Source organism: Manis javanica, chromosome 17, assembly GCF_040802235.1.
Source record: "Manis javanica isolate MJ-LG chromosome 17, MJ_LKY, whole genome shotgun sequence".
NCBI classification, from domain to species: domain Eukaryota; kingdom Metazoa; phylum Chordata; class Mammalia; order Pholidota; family Manidae; genus Manis; species Manis javanica.
Window position 1 is genome coordinate 48,590,714 of NC_133172.1, and position 24,949 is coordinate 48,615,662.

General features: G+C 44.2%; 1 protein-coding gene across 2 annotated transcripts in view; it reads left to right on the forward strand.

Moving 5' to 3' along the window:
- The window catches only part of CDH3 (cadherin 3), a 107,136-nt gene that overhangs the window by 71,140 nt on the left and 11,047 nt on the right, over positions 1 to 24,949 (forward strand). For both annotated transcript variants that reach the window (XM_037025288.2, XM_017656380.3), the window contains 7 exons: positions 19,249 to 19,334; positions 20,246 to 20,371; positions 20,584 to 20,739; positions 20,835 to 20,979; positions 22,250 to 22,425; positions 23,083 to 23,211; positions 23,965 to 24,150. In XM_037025288.2, the coding sequence (XP_036881183.2) occupies positions 19,257 to 19,334; positions 20,246 to 20,371; positions 20,584 to 20,739; positions 20,835 to 20,979; positions 22,250 to 22,425; positions 23,083 to 23,211; positions 23,965 to 24,150 (996 nt within the window). In that variant the 5' untranslated portion in view covers positions 19,249 to 19,256. The remainder of the gene's footprint in view (positions 1 to 19,248; positions 19,335 to 20,245; positions 20,372 to 20,583; positions 20,740 to 20,834; positions 20,980 to 22,249; positions 22,426 to 23,082; positions 23,212 to 23,964; positions 24,151 to 24,949) is intronic.

Below are 24,949 nucleotides of genomic sequence, written 5' to 3' on the forward strand. Positions count from 1 at the left end.
ATTTGCCAGGCTGTAACGAGCCCATGAGCTTCCTTGAGAGAGTCACAGATAGGGCTTACATTTAGGTTTATGCTCAGGACCTGCTACATAATAGGATGCCCAGTAGGTATTTTCATGAGTCACGACAATCTTGTGAAGGTCTGCCCATTTTATAGGTGAAACCTGAGTGGTTGTGGCCACCAAAGTCAGCACTGCAGTAACCCAGTGGGGCTCAAATGGAAGGTTCTGACTTCCAAGTTGCTGGCAGATTTTGCTTCCGGAGAGTGGGAAGTGGATGAAATGAGTGGAACGTTGGACCGTCAAATCTCACTGACACTAATACACTCCTCTGCCCTGAGAGCACTTAGTCATTTATTCCTTTCTATCATAGTGTTTTCCAGAAATACTCCTGTAGAGGAAACCAGCTTGGATACAGTCTCTACGTGTCCTAGCAATGAGGGCAGGGGAAGCTGGGCTTGCCTAGCCCAAGAATGAGAGGTTAATCTGGAGGGAGATAGAGCAGGAATGTTTCCCCACCCCAAACCCTACAGTTTGGGGTCTGCCTTTCTTCAAGCATGGTCTGGAAGGAAAGACAAAGAAGAGATGGGAGAAAGGAACTTGCATGGAATTAGTGCAGTGATTAAAAGTGAGTGACCTACAGTGGTCTGTACATCCTTAATGGCAAACCATTAAAGAGAGGCAGCTTAATTACAGTAAATGAAATTCAGTACTTCATTATGGCCCCTCAGCAGGTTCACTCACCCTTAGTCAGCATTTGGGTAAGATTAAAGTGAACCCTCATTAGCTTTGGTAGGAAACTTCAAAGTTCAGTAGTGAATCTGATTGAGCATGAGTTAACTTCAAGATGGTATGGCTTATTTCAATTTGTGTAAAAACTGTCTTTTGTTTTGAAGCCCCTGTTCTGGGCTATTTTTTTACATTATATTTTTCGGTAAATAAATACTTAGTATCTGCATGAACAGGCGCTGTTCTAGAACTGCAGATTAAGCAATGAACAAAACCAAGTCTCTGCCCTTGGGGAAGGAAGCTTACAGTCTAATATTAGTTAATTTTTATGCTTATGACCACCTTACAAAGCAGGTGGTTGTAACTTCCCCTTAGCTGTAAAATGCAGGTAAGGAACTTCGCATGAAGTCAGTGGGGCAGTCTGCAGTAAGGCCAGGATTTAAAAACTACAGGGATTCCATAGTGCCCAATAAATGTGCCTCTGAGGAATGAGCATTTGGGAACTGGGGCTTCTAGGCTGGCTGGCTGCCTTCCTGGCTTAGCGGCAGAATAGGGCTGGTTGCTGAAGCTGTCCCATATTGCTGTTGGCTTGTGCCTGGGGAGCAGGTCTCAAACCTCTAGTCTCCCTTCTTACCTCCTCGCATGGCACTCTGTTCCTAGGTTACCCATGCAGGATGCCCTCACCTCCCTGCTGTGTGAGAAAGGCATTGCTTACAATGAGCAGCGAGTTTCTAGGGCTGGAAACTAGAGCTTTGCAGAGTGCCTGGAGGATGACCAAGGGGAAAGAGGGAGAGAAGGGCCTTCTTTGCCCAATTCAGTGGAGGCTTTAGGTCTGAGGACAAACTGTCTCCATTCAGAGAACCACTGTTTTTGAAGAATAATGTGGAGGAAAGTGCCCAAGTGATAAGAGTATGTGTAGCCTGATGAACATCACAGATTTCCAAGTGCCAATATATCTCGCGTTTAGGTCGAGAAACAGCATTACCAGCTGTTCAGGTGCCCCTTCTTTCCCAGTCGCTACCCTCCTCTCCGAGAAAACCACTATCCTGACTTCTAATACCATAGATTAGTTTGTCTGTGTTGGACTTTTACGTAAAAGAATAATACAGAACATCCTCTTGGATCTGGCTGCTTTGACTTCACGTTATGAGATTCTTCCACAACCTTGGATGTAGTTGCAGTTCATGTTCATTGTCCTGTTGTACATCATCATGTGAGTGTCCACAGTTGATGGGTATTTGAGGAGTTCCCATTTTTTGGCTGTTACTATTGATGCTGCTGTGAACATTATTGTTCCAGTCTTTTGGTGAAACTACATAAAGGATCTGTTAGGTAGACACCTGGCTGTGTAATTGCTGGGTCAACTGAGGGTTACCCGAGAATCTCAGTACTGTGGCTGTGGAGGGAGAAGTCAGCTTTTCCCTGCCTTGAAGTAGCTGAGTCTCTTCTGGAGTCTACCATTCCCCCTCCAACAGTCTCCTTTCCAGACCCATTCCTTCTGGATTCTTGATCCTCACCTGGCCCTAGGCTACGAGACAGCAAGTGTTTGTCCTGTATTTGGTCACATCGTTTATCTTGGGGGAAGTCCCTGCCTTAGTTTGCTCTTAAACTGATGCTTGTCACTTTCCCCCAAAAGAAAAAGGGAATCTTGGAAGGGTCCTGAATTTCTTAGGTGGGGTCTGCTTCCTGGGTGGAGATTCTATCCTGGCCAGTGTGGCCAGCAGGCTCCTCATGTGACCAAGGTGGCCAAGGCCAGCTCCTCCCTCATTCCAGAGGCAGTAAGGTGTGTGAGACCCAAGGCCTCGGTGAGCATCAAGTGTCTGAGTGCCTGCTGGGTGTTAGATGTTCAGCGGTGCACCAGGCCCAGAGGTCTTTAATCTCAGTGAGCGCCCTGATTATAGGAGGAAGCAGATCAGTCACCAGGCAATTTTCATAGTGAATCCTTCACTCAGCAGTTATTTTTTGAGCATGTACTAAGTGCCAGGTACTGTTTTAGGTGCTGGGGCTGCAATAGTGAAAAAAACCTGCATAAAACCGAGGCTTTATGGGACATTTCTCTGCTAGTGGTGCACAAGTTACAGGTACACACATATAGTAATAATATATATAGTATATATACATATAATATGTGTATTATATATACATGATTGAGTGGGAAGCGGGGGAGGACAAATACAGAGTCACATAGGAAGGGCTGCTGACCTGTTCTTGGGGGGACCTGAAGGGAGTGACATCCAAGCAGGAGGCTGGGGAAAAGCTGTGTAAGGGGCTGGGCATGGGAGGGGGCAGGGTGTGTTCCTGGCAAGGGAACAGCATGTGGGGGCCAGGAACTTGAATGTGTTTAGTCAGCCTAGACCAGGGATGTAAGGTGGGGAGAGGCAAAAGGAGACATAGGCAGGGTCCAGTCCAGCCTGGAGTTTGTCGCGCTCTGTTACCAAGGCAGCAAGGTATTTGGGAAAAGCAGGCTATGGGGAAGTCACAGTTGTGCCCTCCTGAAGCCCAGCGACTCAGGTCTCTGGAGCCAGGACACTTGGCCCCACCTCCGGCATCCCTTCTTGACTGCCCTTCTGGACTTTTCCCAGACTAGAGGATGTTTGTCAGCCTCAGTTGAATTTTCCCCCTCATTTCATCTAGTTACCTGGCATTGCCAGGCAGCAGGGCTAGCCTGCAAGGAAGGGCTTTCAGGCAAAGCAAAACAAAACAAAAACACTACCTAAATACCATTTACTGAGAGCTTACTGAATTCCAGAAACTACACTATGTACTTTATGTAATAAGCCCCTTTAATCCTTCTAAAAGCCCCACGAGGGGCATGGAATTGGCCCCATTTGATGGGATAGGAAACCTCAGACTTGTCGCTTTGTAACCTACCCAAGGTCATCCAACCAGTAAATTGTGAAGTTAGGATTTGAACCCAGTTTGGACTCCCTAACTGTGAATACTGACCATTTGGGAGTCAGAGTGAGAGAGGGAAAGAAGGTGTGAATCCTCTGGCCCCAGCCGAGCTAGAAGATTGGAAATAGTTAACTTCTGACCCAAGAGCTTTGAATTCCTTTTCTTTCCACAGGCCCCTGTTAATCACCAGGAGCCAGAGCTGGGGGTGGGGCATTTCTCCTCAGGACCCCTGGCCTCCCTTTTAGGATGTGGGGGATAGGGAAGGTTCAGATACCAGGCCCGATAGCATTCTCACCAGCAATTCTCAGCAGAGAATCCAGAGAATCCAATTAGACTGTTGGTCTGCTGCTCCTCACTCCACCCCCATCCCCAGCATCAAGGCCTCCCCCACCTTGATGCTCTGAGTCAGGAGCCTGATACACTCTGCTCCCCACCACCCCCAGTTGGGCCCCAAGAGCATCAGTGGTCTGCAGATTCCTCAAGCTGACAGAATACCCTCTGTGCTGAGGTAGCCATGGTCCCACGGAAGTTTAGGTTGCTGGGGTCCTGCTGTTTGCTCAGTGAACCAAGATGTCTTATCTTGGGACAGAAAGCCAAATGAACACCTTCCTTTCTCTCTTTATCCCATCTTTGAACTCATTACTGTCACTGGCCGACATCTGAGGGGTGGGCTCAAAGCCAGGGCCACAGCCAGGAGGCGGGAGGCCTGTTGGCTGCTTCCCCCATGGGAGAGCCTCTCTATAGGCTGCACAGAACCCTAGGGAGGAGAAATGCCTTCTCCCCCAGGACTGCAGGCGTCTCTAGGGCTGGATGCGGGGATGGGGCCCAGGAAGCACTTCCTCCTCAGTCTCAGTAACCGTACCTTTGCTTAAGGGCATCTAAGATTAGTTTGAAATTACTCCTCTTTTACCAAGAAATTAAACCTTGGAGACTAGAGATAAGCCGATCTTGCCCAGCAGTTCTGACTTCAGGTCTGATATTAGCTTAGGAAGTCTTTGCCCTGTTGGAATTAACTGTATATAAAAGTGCATGTGGTTGGGAACCTCATAATAAGGGGGATTGTAGTAACCACAGCATTGCTCATGTGAAACCTTCATAAGATTGTGTATCAATGATACCTTAATTTAAAAAAAAGTGCATGTGTATTTTTATGAGAAGACTCCTCTCCCAAGTTTGGGAGCCATAGCATATTCTCTACTCTTGCCACCCCCAGGCCAGGTCCTTTTGGAAGTTCTTCACTCTCTTGTCAAACCCAGTAGTAGGGATGGGCCTGATGGTGTATACCTGGGCACAGGCAAGGAAAAATGGGGTTCTAGACGTGGTTCCTCACCCCAGACTATATGGCCTGAGGCATATCACTGTGGTCCCAGCTTCTCAGTGTTGAGTCTTTGACCCTCCCACAACTGGTAAGTGCCTCCATGGCCCTGGAGCTAAGAGGAGGTGGACTGCTGGTTGGTCAGTTAGAGGGCAGGGCTGGAGGACTCAGCTGCCATCCTGGTGTCTTGCTTAAGGCTGGCTGCTTTCTCACAACGAGCCCCATCTTGTTGTAGCTTCAGGCAGAGAGAAAAGACAGCCACTTGTGGGCTCTGCACACACAAGCCAGAACAAATGCCAGGCCCACACCCTGCCATCTCTTTGTGGAGTCAGCCTCAGCCGGGGCTTCCCACCACAGCTTCAGTCCTGCTATTTTCTTGTCTTTTATGGTCTTTTTCCGCTTCCAGAATTCTCCTGCATTCCCCAACTGGGACTCACCCACACCCCAACTGGTTTACCCCTGCCTTTTCCTCTGAGTCAGTAGTTTGCAAACTTGGCTGGGTATCAGAATTGCCTAAGGAGGGTTTTACTTTTATCAGACCCCCCACTATAAATATTGTTTATGTTGTTTATGTTGCTTGGGCTGGTTGGTTGGAATTTTACATTAATATATGAGTATATGTTCATAGTAAAGACAATGTTTTTCAATAAAATATATGGCACTTAGTATTTGACAGGTACAGCCCTTAGCATTCTATATTAGCTTGTTTTATCATCATAACATCTCTTGAAGTAGGTGCTATTATTGTGTCCATTTTACAGATGAGGAAGCTTAGGTCAGAAAGGTTAAAAACTTGCCCAAGATCAGACAACCAGTTAATAGCAGAGCGTAGATTCAAATCTAAGCATCCTGAGCTTTAACCACTGAACTCTGCCTATCACTAGAAGCAAATCAGAAATAAACACGTGAAAATTCTTTTCCTCAGTTCTACTCCCTAAGAGTAGGCAGAGTTAATGGTTTAATATGAATCCTTGTAGACCCTTTCTTTACAAAAAAACTTCTGTATACACATAGAAATTTTTAAAATTTTTATTTTGGTATCATTAATGTACAATTACTTGAACAATATTGTGGTTACTAGACTCCCCCTCATATAGGAATTTTTAAAATAAAATTTGGGCTATATCATGCATACAAATATTCTGCAACTTGCTTTTTTAACTCACTGAATCACAGGCATCTTTCCAGACTGTTAAATACACATCTGTCTTGTTTTTTTGCAGCTCTGTAGTCTTCTAAATGGTGGATCTACCATGATTTACTTACTTATCCCCTGATTTTTATTTTTACAGATGTGGAAGTGAGGGGGAGTTAACATAAAATTTGTAAAGTGTTTGCATTTTTAGAAATCTGACTAAATCTAATATCACCTTATTTGGCAAAACTACTATAGAAAGATGATCAAATGAATTGCTTACCTTAACCCCTTTCAGATAAATTAAGTTTTATGTTTGAATAACATCTTTAAGACAGACTTTGCAGTAAGCTTAATAAGGCTACTATACCATTTAAAAGTCATTAATTTTTACACTAACCATTGTTTTATGACTTAATTTTTTATGGCAATGGTTCAAAAGCATTTGAAATAATCAGAAATAAAAAAATTGTATACCCAGAAGCAAACTATCAAATTTATTAGCACTTGCATTATTTTCCTTGGGTGTTGAGAGCTTGAGAACATGACATTCAGCCAAAGCAAAAATGTATTTTTTCCCCAAGTTTTTCTTCAGATTTCAAAATCTGGTTAGCAGCCATATTACTGAATAAAAGTTGATTGCCATTTTTAAAGAGAATGCTCATTTCTGATCATGTTAACCCCCAAGAGGGGCTGATGTGTTTTTTTCATAAACCCAAATATTCCTGCAATAAACAATCTTGAACAGTGAGGTTCCATTAATGTAAAAGATTCATTGTTGAAAATCTCAAATAATCCATAACTCCCATGATTTAAGACTTAATGTTCTCATATGAACATATGTGAAATATATGTGTGTGGGGTAAGGAAGCTACAGGGATGCTTACAATTCACTGCTCTCAATAGTTCTGAAAATCTATGACCTTTTACACTTTTTCTTAATTTGAGAGACTTGCATTTCTTCAAACTTTGCATACAAAGTGAGACTTTAATGTGTGTAACATCAATTCAAATTTTTACAATTGCAATTTGCATGAAATGTAGCTGTATTATAAAGTATAGAGTGCCTGAGCTGGAATACCTTGGTTAAATCTGTCCACTTACTTGCTGTGGAAACTTGAGTAAGTTGCTTATCCTCTATGCCTCAGTTTCCTCATCTGTAAAATAGGGATATGGGGATGTCATTAGTCTGCAGTGAGGATTGGATGTGTTAGTATATGAACAAATATGTAGTAGATACATAAGTGTCAGGTGTTAATAATGGCAATATTGTTATATCTGGACTTGTTTGTGTGTGTGTGTGTCAAAGGGCTTTCATAGATTATTTAACAGTTATCCAACATTGACTTTGTATCAGGCATTATGCTAAGTGTTGGGATACAGTAATAAGCAAAGTTTAACATAGTCTTTGCCTTTGGGCATTATGGAGACTAGAAAGGGGGACAATTAGATAAGAACAAGTAAGCATATAATTATGAGTTACAATGAATACTATGGAAGCTACGGGGATGCTTACAATTCACAGAGCTAGGAGAATTTTTAACAGGGGAAATTAATCTACTTTGAGAGAGTTAAAGGAAAGTTTCCTTGAGAAAGTAACTTTTGAATTGGAATCTGAAAAGATGTTAGAAGTTAACTGGGTAAAATTGGAGTGGAAATGGCAGGGAGATTCTGCTCCAGAGTGATGAGCATGTGCAAAGGTCCTGTGGTAAAGGGGATTATGATACATATAAGAAGAGAATATGGCTAGACAGTGAGATACTAAAGATTTATAAGATATATAAAGATGGTGGAACATATTAAAGATTTTATTTTTTATCCTAAGAATAATGGAACATAATGTTTCAAACAAGGAAGTGATCTTATTTCATTTTCTCAAATATATTATGTTGCATTTTTAAAAGGTCCTTTCTAAAATGGATGTAGTGTGTACAAAAGTGGTGTGGGTAGAGATGGAGAGGCATGAGTCTTTGTGGCTGACTAGAAAGAGGAGTATGAGGGAAAAACGGTCAAGGAAGATGATGCTACTAGCTAACCATGTGCCAGTCACTGTGCTAAGTATATATTATCATCCTTGTTATTTTATAGGTGAGGAAACAAACTTGCCCAGAGTCAATGGTGACACTGAAATTTTAGCCCAGGCACTCCAGATGCAGATTCTGGGCTGCTTCTGAGAAGCAAATTTTGGGTTTGAGTAGCTGAGTGCACGATATGCAATTTTCTGGTAGACAACAGAAAAGGACCACATTTAGGCTAAGAGTAAAAATCATGGATTTGTTTTGTGATTTCAAGATACCTTTAAAGCATCCAGGAAAAGACACCGAATAGACATGTATTGTTCAGAGGAAGGATCTGGACATTTGAAGTTTTGCTATGTCTTTTGATGTGCCTTCAAAAAGCCATTCCAATTTACCTACTTACAGGAAATGAATGAGAGAATCAGGAACTTTAGAAAACCAACAAACTTCCTAAGATCACCTCTGGAAACTGATTTAATAGAAGTGATGGATGGGTTGGAGGCAGGGACTCTGGCTTTTTAAATAGTTCTGCAGGTGATTCTTTAGGCTATGTTTGGGAACCATTATTCTGTGGTATCATGAAGGCCATTAGGAGGAGCTAAATGTATCTCTTAGAGAAGATTTTAAAAATAAAGAACAAGTTGGTGAGATGTGAATGAAAGAAGCATGGCATTTTGAGATTAATTTCCAATGCTTGCCTCTATGGCAGTTGATCTGTTTTTCTTTTATTACAATTACTTTTTATTAATATACTTTTATTGAAATATAGTTGATGTACAATGTTACTGGTTTGAAGAATACAACATAGTGATTCAACAGTTACATACATTCCTTACCTCAACTAGTGCAATTGCTGTCTGTCAACATAGAAAGGTGTTACAGAACTACTGACTATATTCTCTATGCTGCACTTCCATCCACGTGACTAACTTATATGATTGAGACTTTGGGTTTCTTTATCCCCTTCATGTACCCACCCACCCCCAACCTCTCCCCCAACGTAACCACCAGTCACTTCTCAGTGTCTGTGAGTCCACTGCTGTTTTGTTCATTTTTTTTTGTTTGTAGATTCCACATATAAGTGAAATCATATGTTGTCTTTCTCCACTTATTTCACTTAGCATAATGCCCTCTAAGTCCATCCATGTTGTCACAAATGGCAAGATTTCTTTCTTTTTTTATGGCTGAATGATATTCCACTGTATATTTGTACCACATCTTTTTTATCCATTCATCTATTGATGGACATTTTGGTTGCTTCTGTATCTTGGCTGTCATAAATAATGTGGCAGTAAACATAGAGGTGCATGTATCTTTTTGAATCAGAGACTTTTTTTTCTTTGGGTAAATTCCTAGAGGTGGAATTACCAGGTTGTATGCTTCTATTTTTAGTCTTTTGAGGAACTGCCATACTGCTATCTACAGTAGCTGCCATTTTTTTCTTAGCTTTTTGCTTACATCAGGATTCTGAATGGGTAGTTCTTTTGTTTTGCTTTTTAAATTACTGTCTCTTGTTTTTAATACTTAATTGTGCTTTTAAAAGCACAACACAGTATCTTGTTTGGCCCAAACCAGAGCCTAGGTATGTGTGTCTGTGTGCTCCCATTTTCAAGACTAGAAATTAATAAGGGCTTAGATTTGTTGAGTACTTACTGTTACACAGCTTAAATATTAAGTGACTCGTCTAAGGCCACAGTACTGTCTAACATGCAGTACTGTTACCCACCAGACCCCTAACTGCTCTCCCACATGTCACCAGGGTCTCTGTTCTAGTCTGGTCCTTGAGGGTGGGAATCAGTGAGCCAGACAGCACACTTCATGCTTCAGTCATGTAAGTTGGTCACAGGGATGGAAGTGCGGCATAGAGAATACAGTCAGTGGTACTGTAACATCTTTCTGTGTTGACAGACAGTAACTACACTAGTTGGGGTGAGGATTTAAGTCATCTGAGTCAGCTGTATTCCAAACTCCCAGAGCAATATGCAGTACAGACCAGCTTGGGTTTCTGTCTGGGGATTATGAGGGTGGACCCAGCTCCCAAGGGTAAATAGGAACCTGAGTAATGTAGCTCTTCCCAAAGAGATTTCTACAGAAAGGCAAAGCTAACTCCCCTAGAAAGACTTCTTCCTTTTTCAAAAACATGGGGTTACCATATAACCGTTCCAGTCAGATGGAGAAAAGCACCACATCTCGTGATTGCAAATAAATACATGTTTACTATGGAAAAGCTAGAAAAGAAGCAAAATGGGAGGCCCACAACCCACAAAGGACCTTTGTTATTTCAAATAAGTATTTTCACTAGATCTTCAGGTCTATTTCCTTGACTAGTCCTTGCTGAGGATGTGTGATGTGAGGGAGAGGGCCCAAGTTCCATTGCTTCACTGTCTCACAGCTCACACTCCAGTCCTGCTTCCCTGACAGTCCAGGCTCACCTTCTACTTTGGCGGGTCAGAGAAGGGCTCCATCCCGAGGGCCTCAAACGCCCCCTCAGCCCCATTTGCAGAAGGTCCTGGTCCATGGTGATGGTGCACAGATGGGGTTCATCTGCCAGATGTAGCCACACTCCACCAGGGTCATGCCCTTGACCAGGGCTGGTTGTCTTTGCACAGCCACTTATGCATTGGCAGCTACTTGAGAATGCGTTCGCCAAGCACTTCAGTTCCAGAACGGTGCTCAATTAATTTCATGGCATCCCGGAAAATGGTGATCTTGTGACAGATCACAAAAACCTCCATAGTGGCAGGTCTGCTTGCTCTGATCCGCGCTTTTGGGAAGAACAGTGCGACTGCTTGGAAGGCACCGAGCTGCCCTGGTGGGATCCCTGGAGCTGCCTCGGGTGCTCTATCTCCTGGCCTGCTGTGCGGTGGCTCACAGGCCAATCAGATTCCAGCCCCTTGGCGTCCCAGCATGCTTCGCGGCTCCCCGTGGCCGCCCGCCCCCCGCCCCCCCCCGCCCCAGCCCCGCATGCCTTGCAGCCGACCCCACTGATCCCTTCAGTTTCGGTGCTCAGCGGCCACCATTCTGGGCTTCTTTGGAGAGGTGGCTGGTTCAGGGAAAGCTGATCCGCCTTCCTCGTACCGAGACTCTGCTCCATCTCTCTCTCTCTCTTTGACAGTGTACCAAAAAAATAATTTATGTTACAATCGTCAGGCTCAGATTGTAAACTCTAAATGGTTTTTCTGTGATCTTTTTGTTTTTCCCTTCAGCAGAGTGCCGTTTTTCCGGGATAGATTTTCGTTTTTGACTTTTAAGGCTATAGATTAGACATTTTTGTAAACATCTGAACAAACACATAATTGTTCTTTTGAAAGTAAGATCTTTGAGACTTTCACTTATTTATTTTTTTACTATTTAAGCAACAGTCATGAACATCCTTGAAGATGCAATTTTTTCCCATCTGAGATGATTTCCTGGTACAATTTCTGGGCCAGAGGACTTAAGGCTTAATTGCCAAAAAGGTGGTACCAGTTTACCTTCCCCTACCCTCTAACAATATATAGTACAACCCCGATCCCAATTTTACACTTGTCCTTTTATTTTGTATTGCTTAGTTGGTGAGCTTTCTATATGTAGTTTTACTCAGGAGAATGCCAGAATCTTCTTTAGTACAATTCCATATACTTTCTCTCTGCACCTCCTTGTACAGAAGGTGGTGATACCTGTAAGGGTGAGTTTGTTTGCTTTATGGGCTAGATATGTCCCTAAACCAAGCCAGAGTGAAGACTATAATCCGCTAGTCTGGCCTCCATCCCTCACAAGCTATCTTTTGGCCACATGATACTTTCAAACTGATTTCTCCTGTAGTCAAAATGCCTAAAGGTCAGCAGGGAAACTGGCTAAGAATCACTTGAAGGAGATTTTGTCCCCAGAAATATAGGTAGTTTTATTTTGCCAGCACATCCAATAAGGTTGGATGTTGGGACTACACAGGACCTCCATGCCATGGCTGAGAGGACAAGCTTCTGACTTCCAAGGGTGTTCCCTTGGGAGTTTGGAGGTATCGAGGTAATTCTAACCTAAAAGCAGGCCTGGAATGAATTCTCAGCCCAGTATCCATCATAAATCTATTTAAAAAGCTTTATTTTTTTCAAGAGCTCTAGTACCCCAAGGACTCAACTCTTCTTGCCCAAATTTTTATACTGTCAGTTCAGTGTCTGAGGCCAGGCTTGGCACGATAGAGTTTAGAGGGGAGCACAGGACAAGGACAGCTGGTTTCACTGGAGTCTTTCTAGTACAGATACACAGAGGTCTGATTTTTAAGATTAATTTCTCTAGAAGCAGTCTCAGGTTACTAACTGCATTCCATAACAGTATTCCAGGAATTGTGTATTTGGGCTCAGTGCTGAAAGCTGTCAGTTTAGATTGGTATGGCACTTAGCTACCTCTTCATCAGATTCATTGACTTTATGATGCAGGATCTCTGTGGGAGAAACTGAAAACAGTTACATGACTATTTTAGGTCCCACATGGTGTGGAAATAAGAGTTATGTTTAAGGTCTCTGCTTTCCAACCTTAAGATCTGAACTGTTGTCCCGGGTGCTTAGCAGTGCTCACCAACTTGCCGCAGAAAGAGTTTGACACAAGCCCATTCATGCCTTCATGACTTGGCCAACATCTCTGGGCTCACAGAGCTAGGCTGCAGTGATGAACGGGAGCCAGCTTACTTTACCAGCTGTTAGAGGGTCAGTGGGAGGGTGATGAGTGATGATGAGATCTAGTTTCGGATCAGTTTCGTTTTGAACCAGTGATACAAGCCAGTGAAGCCTCTCAGAGGAACTCGTCATGGTCTGCCTTGGGGCTTACTGTTTACCAGCCTCTCCATGACTCATGACTTGTGGAGAGAACTGCTCATGTTCCTACAGGTTCCTCAGCAACTGTCCCTGGGCAGGTCAGCTTGTCCATGAGAGCTCCGTCCTCTGCCTCCCCCATGGAGCAACCCTACAAAACAGTCCTCTCCAAATGCAGGCTAAGCCAGCTCCCTGTTACCCTCTTCGGTCCCTGTACCTCCCTGACTCTGAGTCATCCCTCAGGTCAAGCATTTGGCTGTAGCTAATCCCTTAACTGCTTTGAGAGGCCAAACTTGGAATTAGAAACCTAGGTTAAGTGTGAACAGGCAGATACCTTTTATTGGGGGCTTATCTTAGCCAGACACAGGGCACAGTGCTCCACAAACACCCCATATAATCCTCCCAGTAACCTTATAAGGTAGGTATTATTCCCATTTTCAAGATGAAGAAACAGCTTCCATGTGCTCACACAATATGGATTTCTACCCAAGTCTTTTGGACTCAAAGCCCTTGTTCATCATCACTTACCTACCTGCCTTTAGGATTTGTAATCTGGTCCTGCTGTTTCCTAGTTGCAGCCTCATGCTTTGCTTAACCTCTCTGAAACTGCTTCCTGAGGCACTTCAGCCCTGGGGCAGCCTCTTTTTTCCTGAATTGTCAGAACAGGGGCAGTAATGTCCATCTTTCAGGTGATTTTTTGAGGAGTTGGGTAGGAAAACCCTTAGCAGGTATCCTGGGCAGAGTGGATCTTGGAAGCTTGTTCCCGCCTGTCTGACTTACACCCCTTGATTGTGTTCTGCATTCTGCAGAATGTGGGTTAGAGCTGATGGGGCCAGGCCCTCTGGTGCAAATGGATTATGCAGCCTGGGTGGGAGATGTACAGTCGGAGTACTTAATTGTTGACTTCTTGATTATGATACTGTCCCCTCTTGAGGAGGATAGATCGACAGCCCAGATACTGTGCTACAAATGTTTGAAACTATGTAATAATGGAAATGTGCCAGCAGACAGGGTAGTAGTGAAGGGTGTTGTACATTACTGGGGAGCAGATTTTGTAGACAGCAAGAAGAGGGTTTCTGTATTCCTGGTAACTTTTAGGGTGTAGGGGATTAAAGCTTCTGAGTAATCGGAGAGTCAATCCATTAGCCTCCTACTGGGTAGTGTGGTAGGAGAGGATCAGATAGGTCATTGGGAGTCTCTGGTTAAGGCAAATAGCTGACAGACATATCTGGCCAGCCCTCTGCTCACTGAAGAACTTCCCTTAGAAAGAGGGCTGTTTTAAGAATAGGAAAGTGACTTAATTTTTTTTTTTACCAGTGTTTGAATAGCTAATGCATTCATGTGGGTCAGAACTCAGAGGGGCGTACAGTAAAAAGTCTCCCCTCCTGTTGCCTTCCTCTAGTTTCTCTACCCCTAAGCCCAGTTTTTTGGGGGTCATCTTCCAGAGCTGTTTTTCAAATGCATTGGAAAAATACAAGTGTTAGAATATTAGCATAGAGTACATTGCTCTCTGTCTTTTTTTTAGAGATCTTTCCTTTCCAATACATAGGAGCTTCCATAGCATGTATGACTTTTTTACTGGCTGCATAGCATTCTCTTATGTGGATGGTATCGTAACACAAGGTTAATCTCTTACTGATGGACATTTAGTTGTCTGGACTTCGGCTACTACAGTCAGTGCATTGATTAGTTTTGTAGATAGCTGAGGAAAGATGACTTTAGACAGTAGGCAGTATCCTGAAAGAATTTAGAAGTATTTGAAAATAGACACTTTTGTTCTTTGAGGCATCTCTAGTATCTAAAAGTATATTATTGGGCAGGTAGGAAACCCTCAGTTTGTTCTGGAATGAGTACTGTGATGAAGAACCTGGCTTTACAATCTGGCCACCCTGGGTTCTAATTCTAATTCTGTTCACTATCTGTGTGACTTTGGGCAAGTCATCTCACCTCTGAACCCCAGTTTCTTCTTGTGGTATGAGTCTGCATAAGGTGCTTGGGTTTACAAATTGGTGTTTTGGGGCTATATCTTATTCGATAGTCAGGATGGCTCTGTGAAGTCTCATTTCCATCTTCCAAGTGAGAAAAACTCAATTCTTAATAAGTTAATCCATGTTTTGCATCAACATATTAATGTTTCCAGCTAACAGTTTTGAGGGACCTCCGCATGCATTCTTCATATAGCTTTAAGCAACGCTGGATCACCTGTGAGTTTAGGTATTTTCCTTAAGCTTTTCTTAAGGAAAAGTGTGTTTCTTAAGGAGAAAGTGTGTTTTTTCCTACTGCTCTTGAAACCTCTGTAATAACATGCTTCTTGCCTTTCAAATCAAGGACAGGAAAGCCTCGGGCCCAAAACTTCAGCAAACAGCCGATTCTGGGGCCCAGAGAATTCAAGGGCCTTTACCTAGATCACGTAGCAGGTTAATGTCAGTACCTGCAGAAGAATAGGGTCTCTGTGTCCATTAAGAGTATTAATAGCAGACCTGCCTTCCTGCATTTTATTGGTCAGTCCTTTACATTTATTCTCACTTAATCCTTACAACAACCCTGTAGGAAAAGATACTATTATTATCCCCAAGTTAAGTGCTTTTCTCCAAATACTACAGTGCATCTAAAATACTCTGTGCATCTAAAAATCAATCTCTGCTATTTGAGTCGATGGATAAGAACAGGTAGTGGAATGTGGTGAGGAGATAAGCAAAAAAACTCTTGAGTATATCAGAAAGATGAAATAACCATAGTTAAGAAAATGACTCAGGCTCTGGGCAGGTCTGGGTACCACCTCTAGCTGCCTCCATTTCCTGGCTATGTAACTTTAGTGAATTTGTTAATCTGTCAGTTTCCCAGTCTACAAAATGGGCTTCAAAATCTACTTTATAGGGTGCTTAGTGAAGATAAAATAAGGTTTATAAATGCTAGCTGTTAATTGTAACTCATGAAGAAAGGGATTCCGGGCTCTTGAGATTGATGTGCTGCTGTTGCTTTGCTAGGGCTGCCGAAGCAAAGGAACTTGGGCTCAGGGGCTTAAGCAACAAAAAATTATTTTCTCACTATTTTGGAGACTAGAAGTCCTAAGTAAGGTGGCAGCAGGGTTGGTTTCTTTCAGTGCTTCTGTCCTTAGCTTGTAGGTGGTGGTCATCTTACCCTTGTGTCTATATATTCTTCCCTCTTACCTGTGTCCAATTTTCCTCCTCTTATAAGGACAGTAGTCATGCTGGAGTAGGACCCACCCAAATGACCTCATTCTAACCTCATCACCTCTTTAAAGGCCCTCTCTCCACATACAGTCACATTCTGAGGTATGGGGGTTAGGACTTCAATATAGGAGTTTGGGAGCGGACACAATTCATACTAAGAGAAAACTTGGACCTACAAAAAAAATAGAGAAAATAAGTTGCTGATAATCCTAACCACTGGGAAGGTTCATTTCCTTTCAGTCTTTTTTATTCTGTGCATATTATTTATGTGCTATTCTACATTCTGCTTACTTTGTTTTACTTGATAGCCTAAGAACTTCCCTAGATAATTTAATTTAGAAACTGTGCTGTAAATATTATTTTGCAGAGCTGGATAAATGATCCATAGAGGGCCCCGTAGATTAGTGCTGCCCTATGTTAAGATGACTTAACCTTTGCCACCTATCATTCCTGGTCCTTTTAGCCCTAAGCACAGCAAGATTCCTCAGACAAAGAGATGGCAAAGCTGTGTGCTGGCGATAAAGGTCACGGTCACCCTGGGGATCTCACTGCCCCTGGGACCCTCTGGAGCTGACTCAGGACTAGATCCCTCTTTCTCCTCTTCCTGCTGGCAGAGCATGTTACAGCCCGTGACTCTCCTCACTGGGGATGTTGTCAAGGAGGCAGGGCCAGTTTCTATGCAATCTTCTCTTTCTCATGGGCACATTCCAGCCTTCCCACAAAGGATCCTGCTTCCGCGTGAGCTCCTGGGCCCTGGAGAGCTGACACGGGGCTCTGGGATGCTGAAGGCAGCTCTGTAAGCTTATAAGTCTCCCTTCTTCCCCTTTCCATCCACTAACCCTCTCTGCAAAAGATGGCTAATGTCTGGACTTCTTGCCCCTAGGTTAATTTGGCATATTTTTGAACTTCATTTCAATGGGGTCATCCATATAACCTTTCTTGTTTCTGGCTTGTATTTTCAACTGTATGTTGGTGAGATTCATCCGTGTTGTTGAGTCCTTGTATTTGATTTCATTTCATTATGTGAATACACCATGATGTTCCTCACCGTCTAGTTTGGTGGACATCTGGGCTCCTTCCAGTTTTCAGCTATTATAAAGTGCTGCTGTGAACATGATAATACATGTCTTTTGGTGAATGAGTGTATTTTGGGTCTAGACCTTAAACTGGAATTGCTGGGTCTGGAGGAATGTATATATTTAGCTTCAGTAAGTATTGCCCAATAGGTTTCCAAAAGGACTGTCCAATTTTTATACTCCCACTTCAGACTTTTTTTTTTTGACGTAAAATATGCATAACATAAAATTGGCCATTTTAAAGGAAATGATTCAGTGGTATTAGGTACATTTATAGTGTTTTGCGACCATCATCATAAACCATCTCCAGGACTTTTTCATCATCCCAAACAGAAACTCTGTACCCATTAAACAGTAACTCCCCAGCCCCCTCTCTTCTAGTCCTTGGTAAATTCTATTCTACTTTCTGTGTATTAATTTAACTACTATGTACCTCATATAAGAAGGATCATACAATATTTGTCCTTTTGTGACTTATTTCACTTAGCATTATGTTGTCAAGGTTCATCCATATTGTCATATGTATCAGAACTTTATTCCTTTTAAAGGCCAAATAATATTCCATTGGATGTACATACCACATTCTATTCATTCATTTCTTAGTGGATGCTTGGGTTGTTTCTACCTTCCAGCTATTGTGAATAATAATGCTATGAAAATTTGTGTACAACTACCTGAGTTCCTGCTTTTAATTGTCTTGGGTGCACACCTAGGAGTGGAATTGCTGGATCATATGGTAATAAAAAAAAACATGTTTACCTTCTGAAGAACTGCCAGACTGTTTTTCACAGTGGCTGCACCATTTCACATACCCAGTGCAGGAAGGTCCAAATTTCTTCACATCTTGTCAACACTCTTTATTTGCCTTTGGTTTGTTTCTGAATAGCCATCCTAGTGGGTGTGAAGTGGTACCTCATTGTGATTTTGATTTGTAGTTCCCTAATATCTAATGGTGTGGAGCATCTTTTCATCTGCTTATTGGCTATTTGTATATTTTCTTTAGAGAGCTGTCTTTAAGTTCTTTGTCATTTTTTGTTTTTTGTAAAGTTTTAGTTCTTTTATATATTCTGGATATTTAATCATTTCGAATTCTTTTTAATATTACATTCTTACATACTATTTGAATACTTTTTGCATTACTTGTGTAATTGAAAAAAACCTCATCTGTTATTCTTTCTTATTTGAAGGAAGGATTTTTTCTTTAAGTCATTGTCATCATCTGAGACTAACAATTTTTCAAAAAAGAACACTTGGGAGACCTCACTGTGACATTTCTGTGGCACAACACTGTCCCTGAGGTCTTTGCTGTGCTGTCGCCTAGTATGATGAGCACTGTGTCTGGGCTAGCATGGAGGGAAACGCTGAGCGGGAGCATTGGTGCTCATAGTCAGGTGTGGTCCCTGCAGGGCCCCTAATGTCAAAGAAGGGCGGGTAAGAACCCTGGTGGTGAGTACTCTAGTGCATACCATGCGGTTGGGCTGACTGGCTTCTGAACCTCAGTGTTTTCATCTTTGAACAGGGCTAATACCTAACTTCGTAGGGTAGTTGGAAGGATGAAATGGGTCCAATCTCTGGTTTAGTGAAAGGTCTGCACTGAGAGTGCTTGTTTGTTTAAAAGGTGGCTGAGCTGGGGGAACTCGGCAGGAGTATGACAAACGGAGACTGCTGAGGTTGTCCAAAGTTTTGATCTGTGTACAGGGTGGTGTAGCAGGACGCATTTGTATGTAGTAGACTCATAGCCCTCAGAAAGGCTGAAAATCTTCTGCCTCCAAAACTGTCTGAGCCAATCTGTGACCTTGGGTCAGTGCTGTGTCTCAGTCAGGCCACCTGGGGCTAATGTCATGGAATGTCTATGATTTTGGGTCCTTTGGCCTCATGAGCAAGGAAAGGAGTTTGGCCCACAAACCAGGAAATAGTCCTCCCTCTGGAAACCAAATGGGAGCCCCATCTGAAAGTCACTGGATCACACTGTGGGAGGAAGTAAGCCAAATATCCTTGGAACAGTCCTTGATCCAGTCAGGGAGCTGTTGTCTGGTCTTGTTTCCCCTGGGGTAGCTTCTAGAAGCACACCCCATCCTAATACTCTCCTCCCTTCCCCACAGTGATTTTCATGGACTGCCCTGGACAAGTGTCGGCCTTACTTAGCACTGATGATGACTTCACTGTATCCCCTGACAGAACAGTCCAGGTAAAACACTGTGTCCACCTGCGGATGAAAGAAAGTGTTATCCATGCATTCCCAGCTTTCTGCTGGCGAGGAGTCTGTTGTGAGCCACATTACCCCTTCAGAGGAGGCAGGGTTAGCCCTCGGTGGCCCACAGCTCTGGGTGTGGGTACTGATCTAAGCAAGATGGTGCTTGCAGCTGCTCCCAGTAGGGGCGCCAGAGAGTCAGGCCAGTGGGTCAGAGCTGCCTTTTGAGTAATAAATAGCTTAGTGCCCTTGGTCCCTGAAATTCCCAGTCCCACCTCCCTTTCTTTCCCATATCACCTGGGCAAACCCCTAGTGAAGGCGTTTTCAACACAGGAATGCCAATCCCATGAGCCTCTGGGAAGGTGGACCTAAGGCCCTTGGCCACATTAATTTTTTTTAATGTAATTTTTGAATAGTTAATATATCCACATGGTTCAGAAACTTAAATATTTACAAGTTATACAATGAGTAATTTCCCCTTGTTTCCCTGTATCTGCCTAACGCCCTCTCCACCCCTCCCAGAGAAGACACAGATAACCACTATTACTAGTTTCTTTCTTTCTAGTGTTTATTTATATATTTGTTGTATGTTTATTTTAAATATACTTTCATATAATATATACACACACACGCAGTATATATATCAAACATCTTCCTATGTCAACATATAGGAAGCATCCTCATTCCTCACTTTAGAGCCATGTAGTAGTTCTACGAAACGGATATATTATAGCATATTCAGTTGGTCCTCCTCTGTAAGGGAACATTTAGATTATTTCCAAATTTTCTTTTGCAATAAACCCATCTATGTCTCTCTCCTCAACCTCTTTCCTTCCTGTAGGTGAGAGGATGTTGTATGTGTTTCAGCTGTTTGCTTGTCTGGGTTAAGGGGTTTTCTCTCCTTGCAGGAAAAGAAAGCATTGAAGATATCCCCACCCAAACGCATCTTGCGAAGACGCAAGCGAGAATGGGTGGTCCCTCCAATATCTGTCTCTGAGAATGGCAAGGGCCCCTTCCCCCAGAAGCTGAATCAGGTATGACTGCACCTTCTCCCTGGGACTCATCGGTGGCTGCAGGGCCCTTCATCCAAAGGCCTGAACATGAGCTTTCTTACTACTGAGCACTGGGAGTCTCCAGAGGAAACCCTCTATCATGGGAGCAGTGTCTGATAAAGCAGTGCCTCTCTTGCTGCAACTGTGAGATATTTGTCAGTTGGATGACAGTATCCTTTTTTTCCCCTTCCTAGCTCAAATCTAATAAAGATAGAGGCACCAAGATTATCTACAGCATCACAGGGCCTGGGGCAGATAGCCCCCCTGAGGGTGTCTTCACCATAGAGAAGGAAACAGGCTGGCTGTTGTTGAATAAGCCGTTGGACCGCGAGAAGATTGCCAAGTATGAGGCGAGTAACCTGTGGTATATCCGGTGAGAAGCAGACCCCAGGGCTTGGTTTGGGTGGGGGAGCAGCAGGCTGACCCCAGACCTGTCTACCCACAGCTCTTCGGCCACGCTGTATCAGAGAACGGTGCCTCAGTGGAAGAGCCCATGAATATCTCCATCATTGTAACAGACCAGAATGACCACAAGCCCAAATTCACCCAGGATGTCTTCAGGGGGAGCGTCTTGGAGGGGGTACTACCTGGTAAGAGGACTGGGAAGGGGACAGCTGTGAAGGTCTGCTATAGCCTTAGGTCAACTTCTGGAACCATCTGGAGGTCAGCTCAGACCCTTAAAGGCTGGAAAAACCCACACTTTGATTTCCTTGGCTGTGCATCAGATTACCTGGAATTTTCTTAAAAATCCAGATGTCCTCTACTCCATCCCAAGATCCCTGAATAGGAATGATCCTGGAGTAGAGCTCTGGAATCTGTATATTTGAAAATTTCCCAAAAGCTTCAGATGAGCAGCCAGGTTTGGGAACCACACTAGCTTTGGACCTGCGAAGACTTACATGTGAATCTTGGTTTTGCCTCTTTACCTGCTGTGACCCTAGGCAAGGTCTTGACTTCTGAGCCTCAATCTTCACATCTGAAAATGGGGATAATATCAACCTTTAAGTATTGTGAGGATTAGAAATAACACACGCATGCCATTATGTAAACGAAGCACCTAACACAAGATTCTTTAGTAAGCGGCAGCAGCAAGGAGAGCAGCAAAGGCTGGGAGGTGTCAAATATGGTTTATGGAGAGCAGAAAATAAACTTCTGGGGCTGGAGTAGAGGGTGGGAGGGGCCAGCAAAAGACTAGAGAAATAGGCACTTATTAACAACCTCAAAGGCAGGTGCTGGTGGGGAGGGGTCCTCCTTCCTCTCTGCATTATGGAAAATTACAGAGCAATGTGAATTAGGTAGGCTGCCAGTACAGACTCCCAAAGAAAAACAAGATGGAGCCTTTTTTTCCCCTTATATTCAAAAAGATTAGAGGTGGTCAGTCCCGGCTCAATGGTGATGAAGTGTTTGAGACCCAGACACCTTCTTTCTCGTTGCTCTGCTGTTTCTGGTCCGGCTTCATTCCCAGGGTTACGTGTTCATTGCTGCTGGAGCTCCAGCCATTACAACTGGAAGAAGGGAAACGGGTGGGAGGAAAAGCCCCATATTCTAAAAAACAATTCCCCTAAAGTTATATGTCCCATTTGTCAGAATATAGTCTCGTGGCTTCAGCTAGCTATACGAAGAGATGGGAAATAGTCTTTGTTCCAGGTGGGCCTGTGCTCAGCCTAAAATGCATGCAGATCATGTTCCTAAGGAAGAAGGGGAACAAAGGAAATGGGCACCAACCAGCAGTCTCTGCCACAAAGTGGACGATGGGTCCAAGCCAACAAGCATGGTGAAGCCTCAGTGTTCCAGAAGTGGGCCCAGCTGGAACTGGAGCTGGGAGGGAAGGGTGCTCACTCATCCCTTTTCCCCCTCCAGGCACTTCTGTGATGCAGGTGACAGCCACAGATGAGGACGATGCCATCAACACCTATAACGGGGTGGTTGCTTACTCCATCCATAGCCAAGAGCCAAAGGACCCACACGACCTCATGTTCACCGTCCACCGGAGCACAGGCACCATCAGCGTCATCTCCAGTGGCCTGGACCGGGAGGTGAGAAGCCCTCTGGGAAAGCGTTGCCTACCCAGGCCTGCCCCTGGGGCCTGACACTCAGAGCAGAAGCTCCTGTTCCTGCCCTCAAAAGCCCAAGCCAGAGCTGCGGGAAGCCAGGTCATCTGGGAATGGCTGCTGCTGTGTTCCCGTGCTCATGTCCCACAGCTCCCTTAGGCCACTGGCGCGCTGCCAAATGATCTCGTTAAGGCTGGGGAGGCAGCTGTAAAAATGCAGACGTTTGATATATTCTGTAGGTTTTCTCATTTCCTCTCAGAATGGCTCACTTAGCACGCACATTGCCCAGATTTGTCCCTTGTGTGCCACAAAGTAGAATTAGCTGCGTGGATATTGGAGTTTCCTCCTGTTTCCTCCTTTAATACCTTTGCCCAAATCCCTGCTCAAAGCTTGCCTTCTGCCTCAGCCCCTCGTCAGAGATAATGCTCAGGCTCCATCCCCAACAGGCCCAGGAGACATATGCGTATCCACAGTCCCTCCACCTGCCCCCTGGAGGTGGGTGGTCGTGGGTCCAGGGCTCGAGAGAACATTGTGAGAGGGAGAAACCTTCCCATACACCTAAGGCTGTGCCTCTGGGAGCGCATTCTGAGGGACCCCTCAGACCGAACTCACAGTGGCCTTCCACTCTCCTGTTCTCTCCAGAGAGTCCCTGAGTACACACTGACCATCCAGGCCACCGACATGGACGGGGATGGCTCCACCACCACGGCAGTGGCCACAGTGGAAATCCTCGATGCCAATGACAATGCTCCTGTGTTTGATCCCCAGAAGGTAGTGCCCCTTTCTGCTTTCTTCCCTCATCAGGTGACAAAGGAGAATAGTTTTCCTTGCTAATGAATCTCCAGGACCAGTCCACGTCCTGGTCCCACCTGCCACTAGCTCTGGTCTTACTTCTCTGTGCTCTGTTTCCTAACCTGTGAGATGGGGATAATTCTGATATCTGCTGCACTGTTCTGAGTTTTTAATGAAATCATCTATATACAATTCTTAACACAATCCCCAGCATATAATAAGTGCTCAATATGAAAATCTTGGTTGTTAGGAAAACTCATTTGACTCACACCTGTACCTGCCCTGAACAGCTGATTTCCATCTTTGCCACCTGTTCTAGAAGAACTTCCAAAAAAAGTTCCTGGTCAGTGCCCCAGAGCAGTCAGGTACCTAGCCCTTCTTGTCACCTTCCTAATTCCTTCCTGATCACAGCTGCATAGGTGGCTGCACGTGGCAGGGATTTGGACACCCAGACCAGTGAGATTCCTGGAGCATCAGGCCCCTGGGTGTAGGAAAAGCAGGCCCAAGATCACAGTGGTCTGTCCCAGCAGCTGGGGGGCTGACTCTTGGGACGTTCTGCAGCAGTGTATGCCCTGAAACCCTGATAAGTGGGTTGGGTGGTCCTGGAAAGGGTGAGCAGCATGGTGCTCCCCTGGAGTTGGGTAGAGGACTCACAGCTGGTAAGGAGTGCAACGGTCTCTCAGGGCGGTCAGTTTCTCTGCTCTGACTGTGCTGTGCTTCCCACACCAACAGTACGAGGCCCATGTGCTGGAGAACACGGTGGGCCATGAGGTGCAGAGGCTGACAGTGACCGATCTGGATGCCCCCAACACTCCGGCATGGCACGCTACCTACCGCATCTTGGAAGGTGACGACGGGGACCATTTTACCATTACTGCCCACCCTGAGAGCAATCAGGGTATCCTGACTACCAGGAAGGTGAGCCAGTTTGTGCTTTAGACAAGGGCCACACCTGGGGCAGTCAGGTCTGCAGCCTGCAGAACAGAGAAGTACCACCTGCTGTGGGACATGTTCCTTGGACCACTCTCCAGGGAGCGCACCAGGCCCGTGGCTTCCAGCACTTACCCACCCTCTTGGGTTAGGGAGTCCCTTCATTCGAACTGAATCTTACCCAGGACCCAGTTCCAAAACCCGATAAAAGTCAGTGATCTAACTGAAACAGATCAATGGAGCCCCTCCTGCCAGATCCCAATGTGCCATGGCTTCCGCTGTCAGTCTTCTCACACAGAGGGTCTCTGTTTATTGGAATTCTTGCTAATTTTGTATTTAATCCATAATATTCATTCATTGGGATAGTGAAATGTGGCAAATTACTTAGGCATACCCTTACCTCAAACTTGGATAACATTTAATGCTTCAAGAAGATGAGCCTAATCTTTCTTTGATTTCTTTTACCTACTGGTTTGCTATGAAAAAGAGCCCAGTTTGAGAAGCAGCATTTTATATAATACTTTAATGACTATCCCCTTCTTAAAACAAAAATATTGTAGTGCCCTTCTCACGTTGTGAAATGAATTTCACTTATAATGTAATTTATCTAGCTTATGTAAGTTCTAGAAAAACCGAGTACCCTATCTGTAAAATAAAGGAGAATTTTACAGGAATAGGTGCTGGTAATAAAATAACTGTATATAACCTTTTCAATCCAAGTATACTAGAAGACATAATGAGTGGTCAGCACTCACATCTCTTTGTAGAAGCATCCAAACGTGGGGGT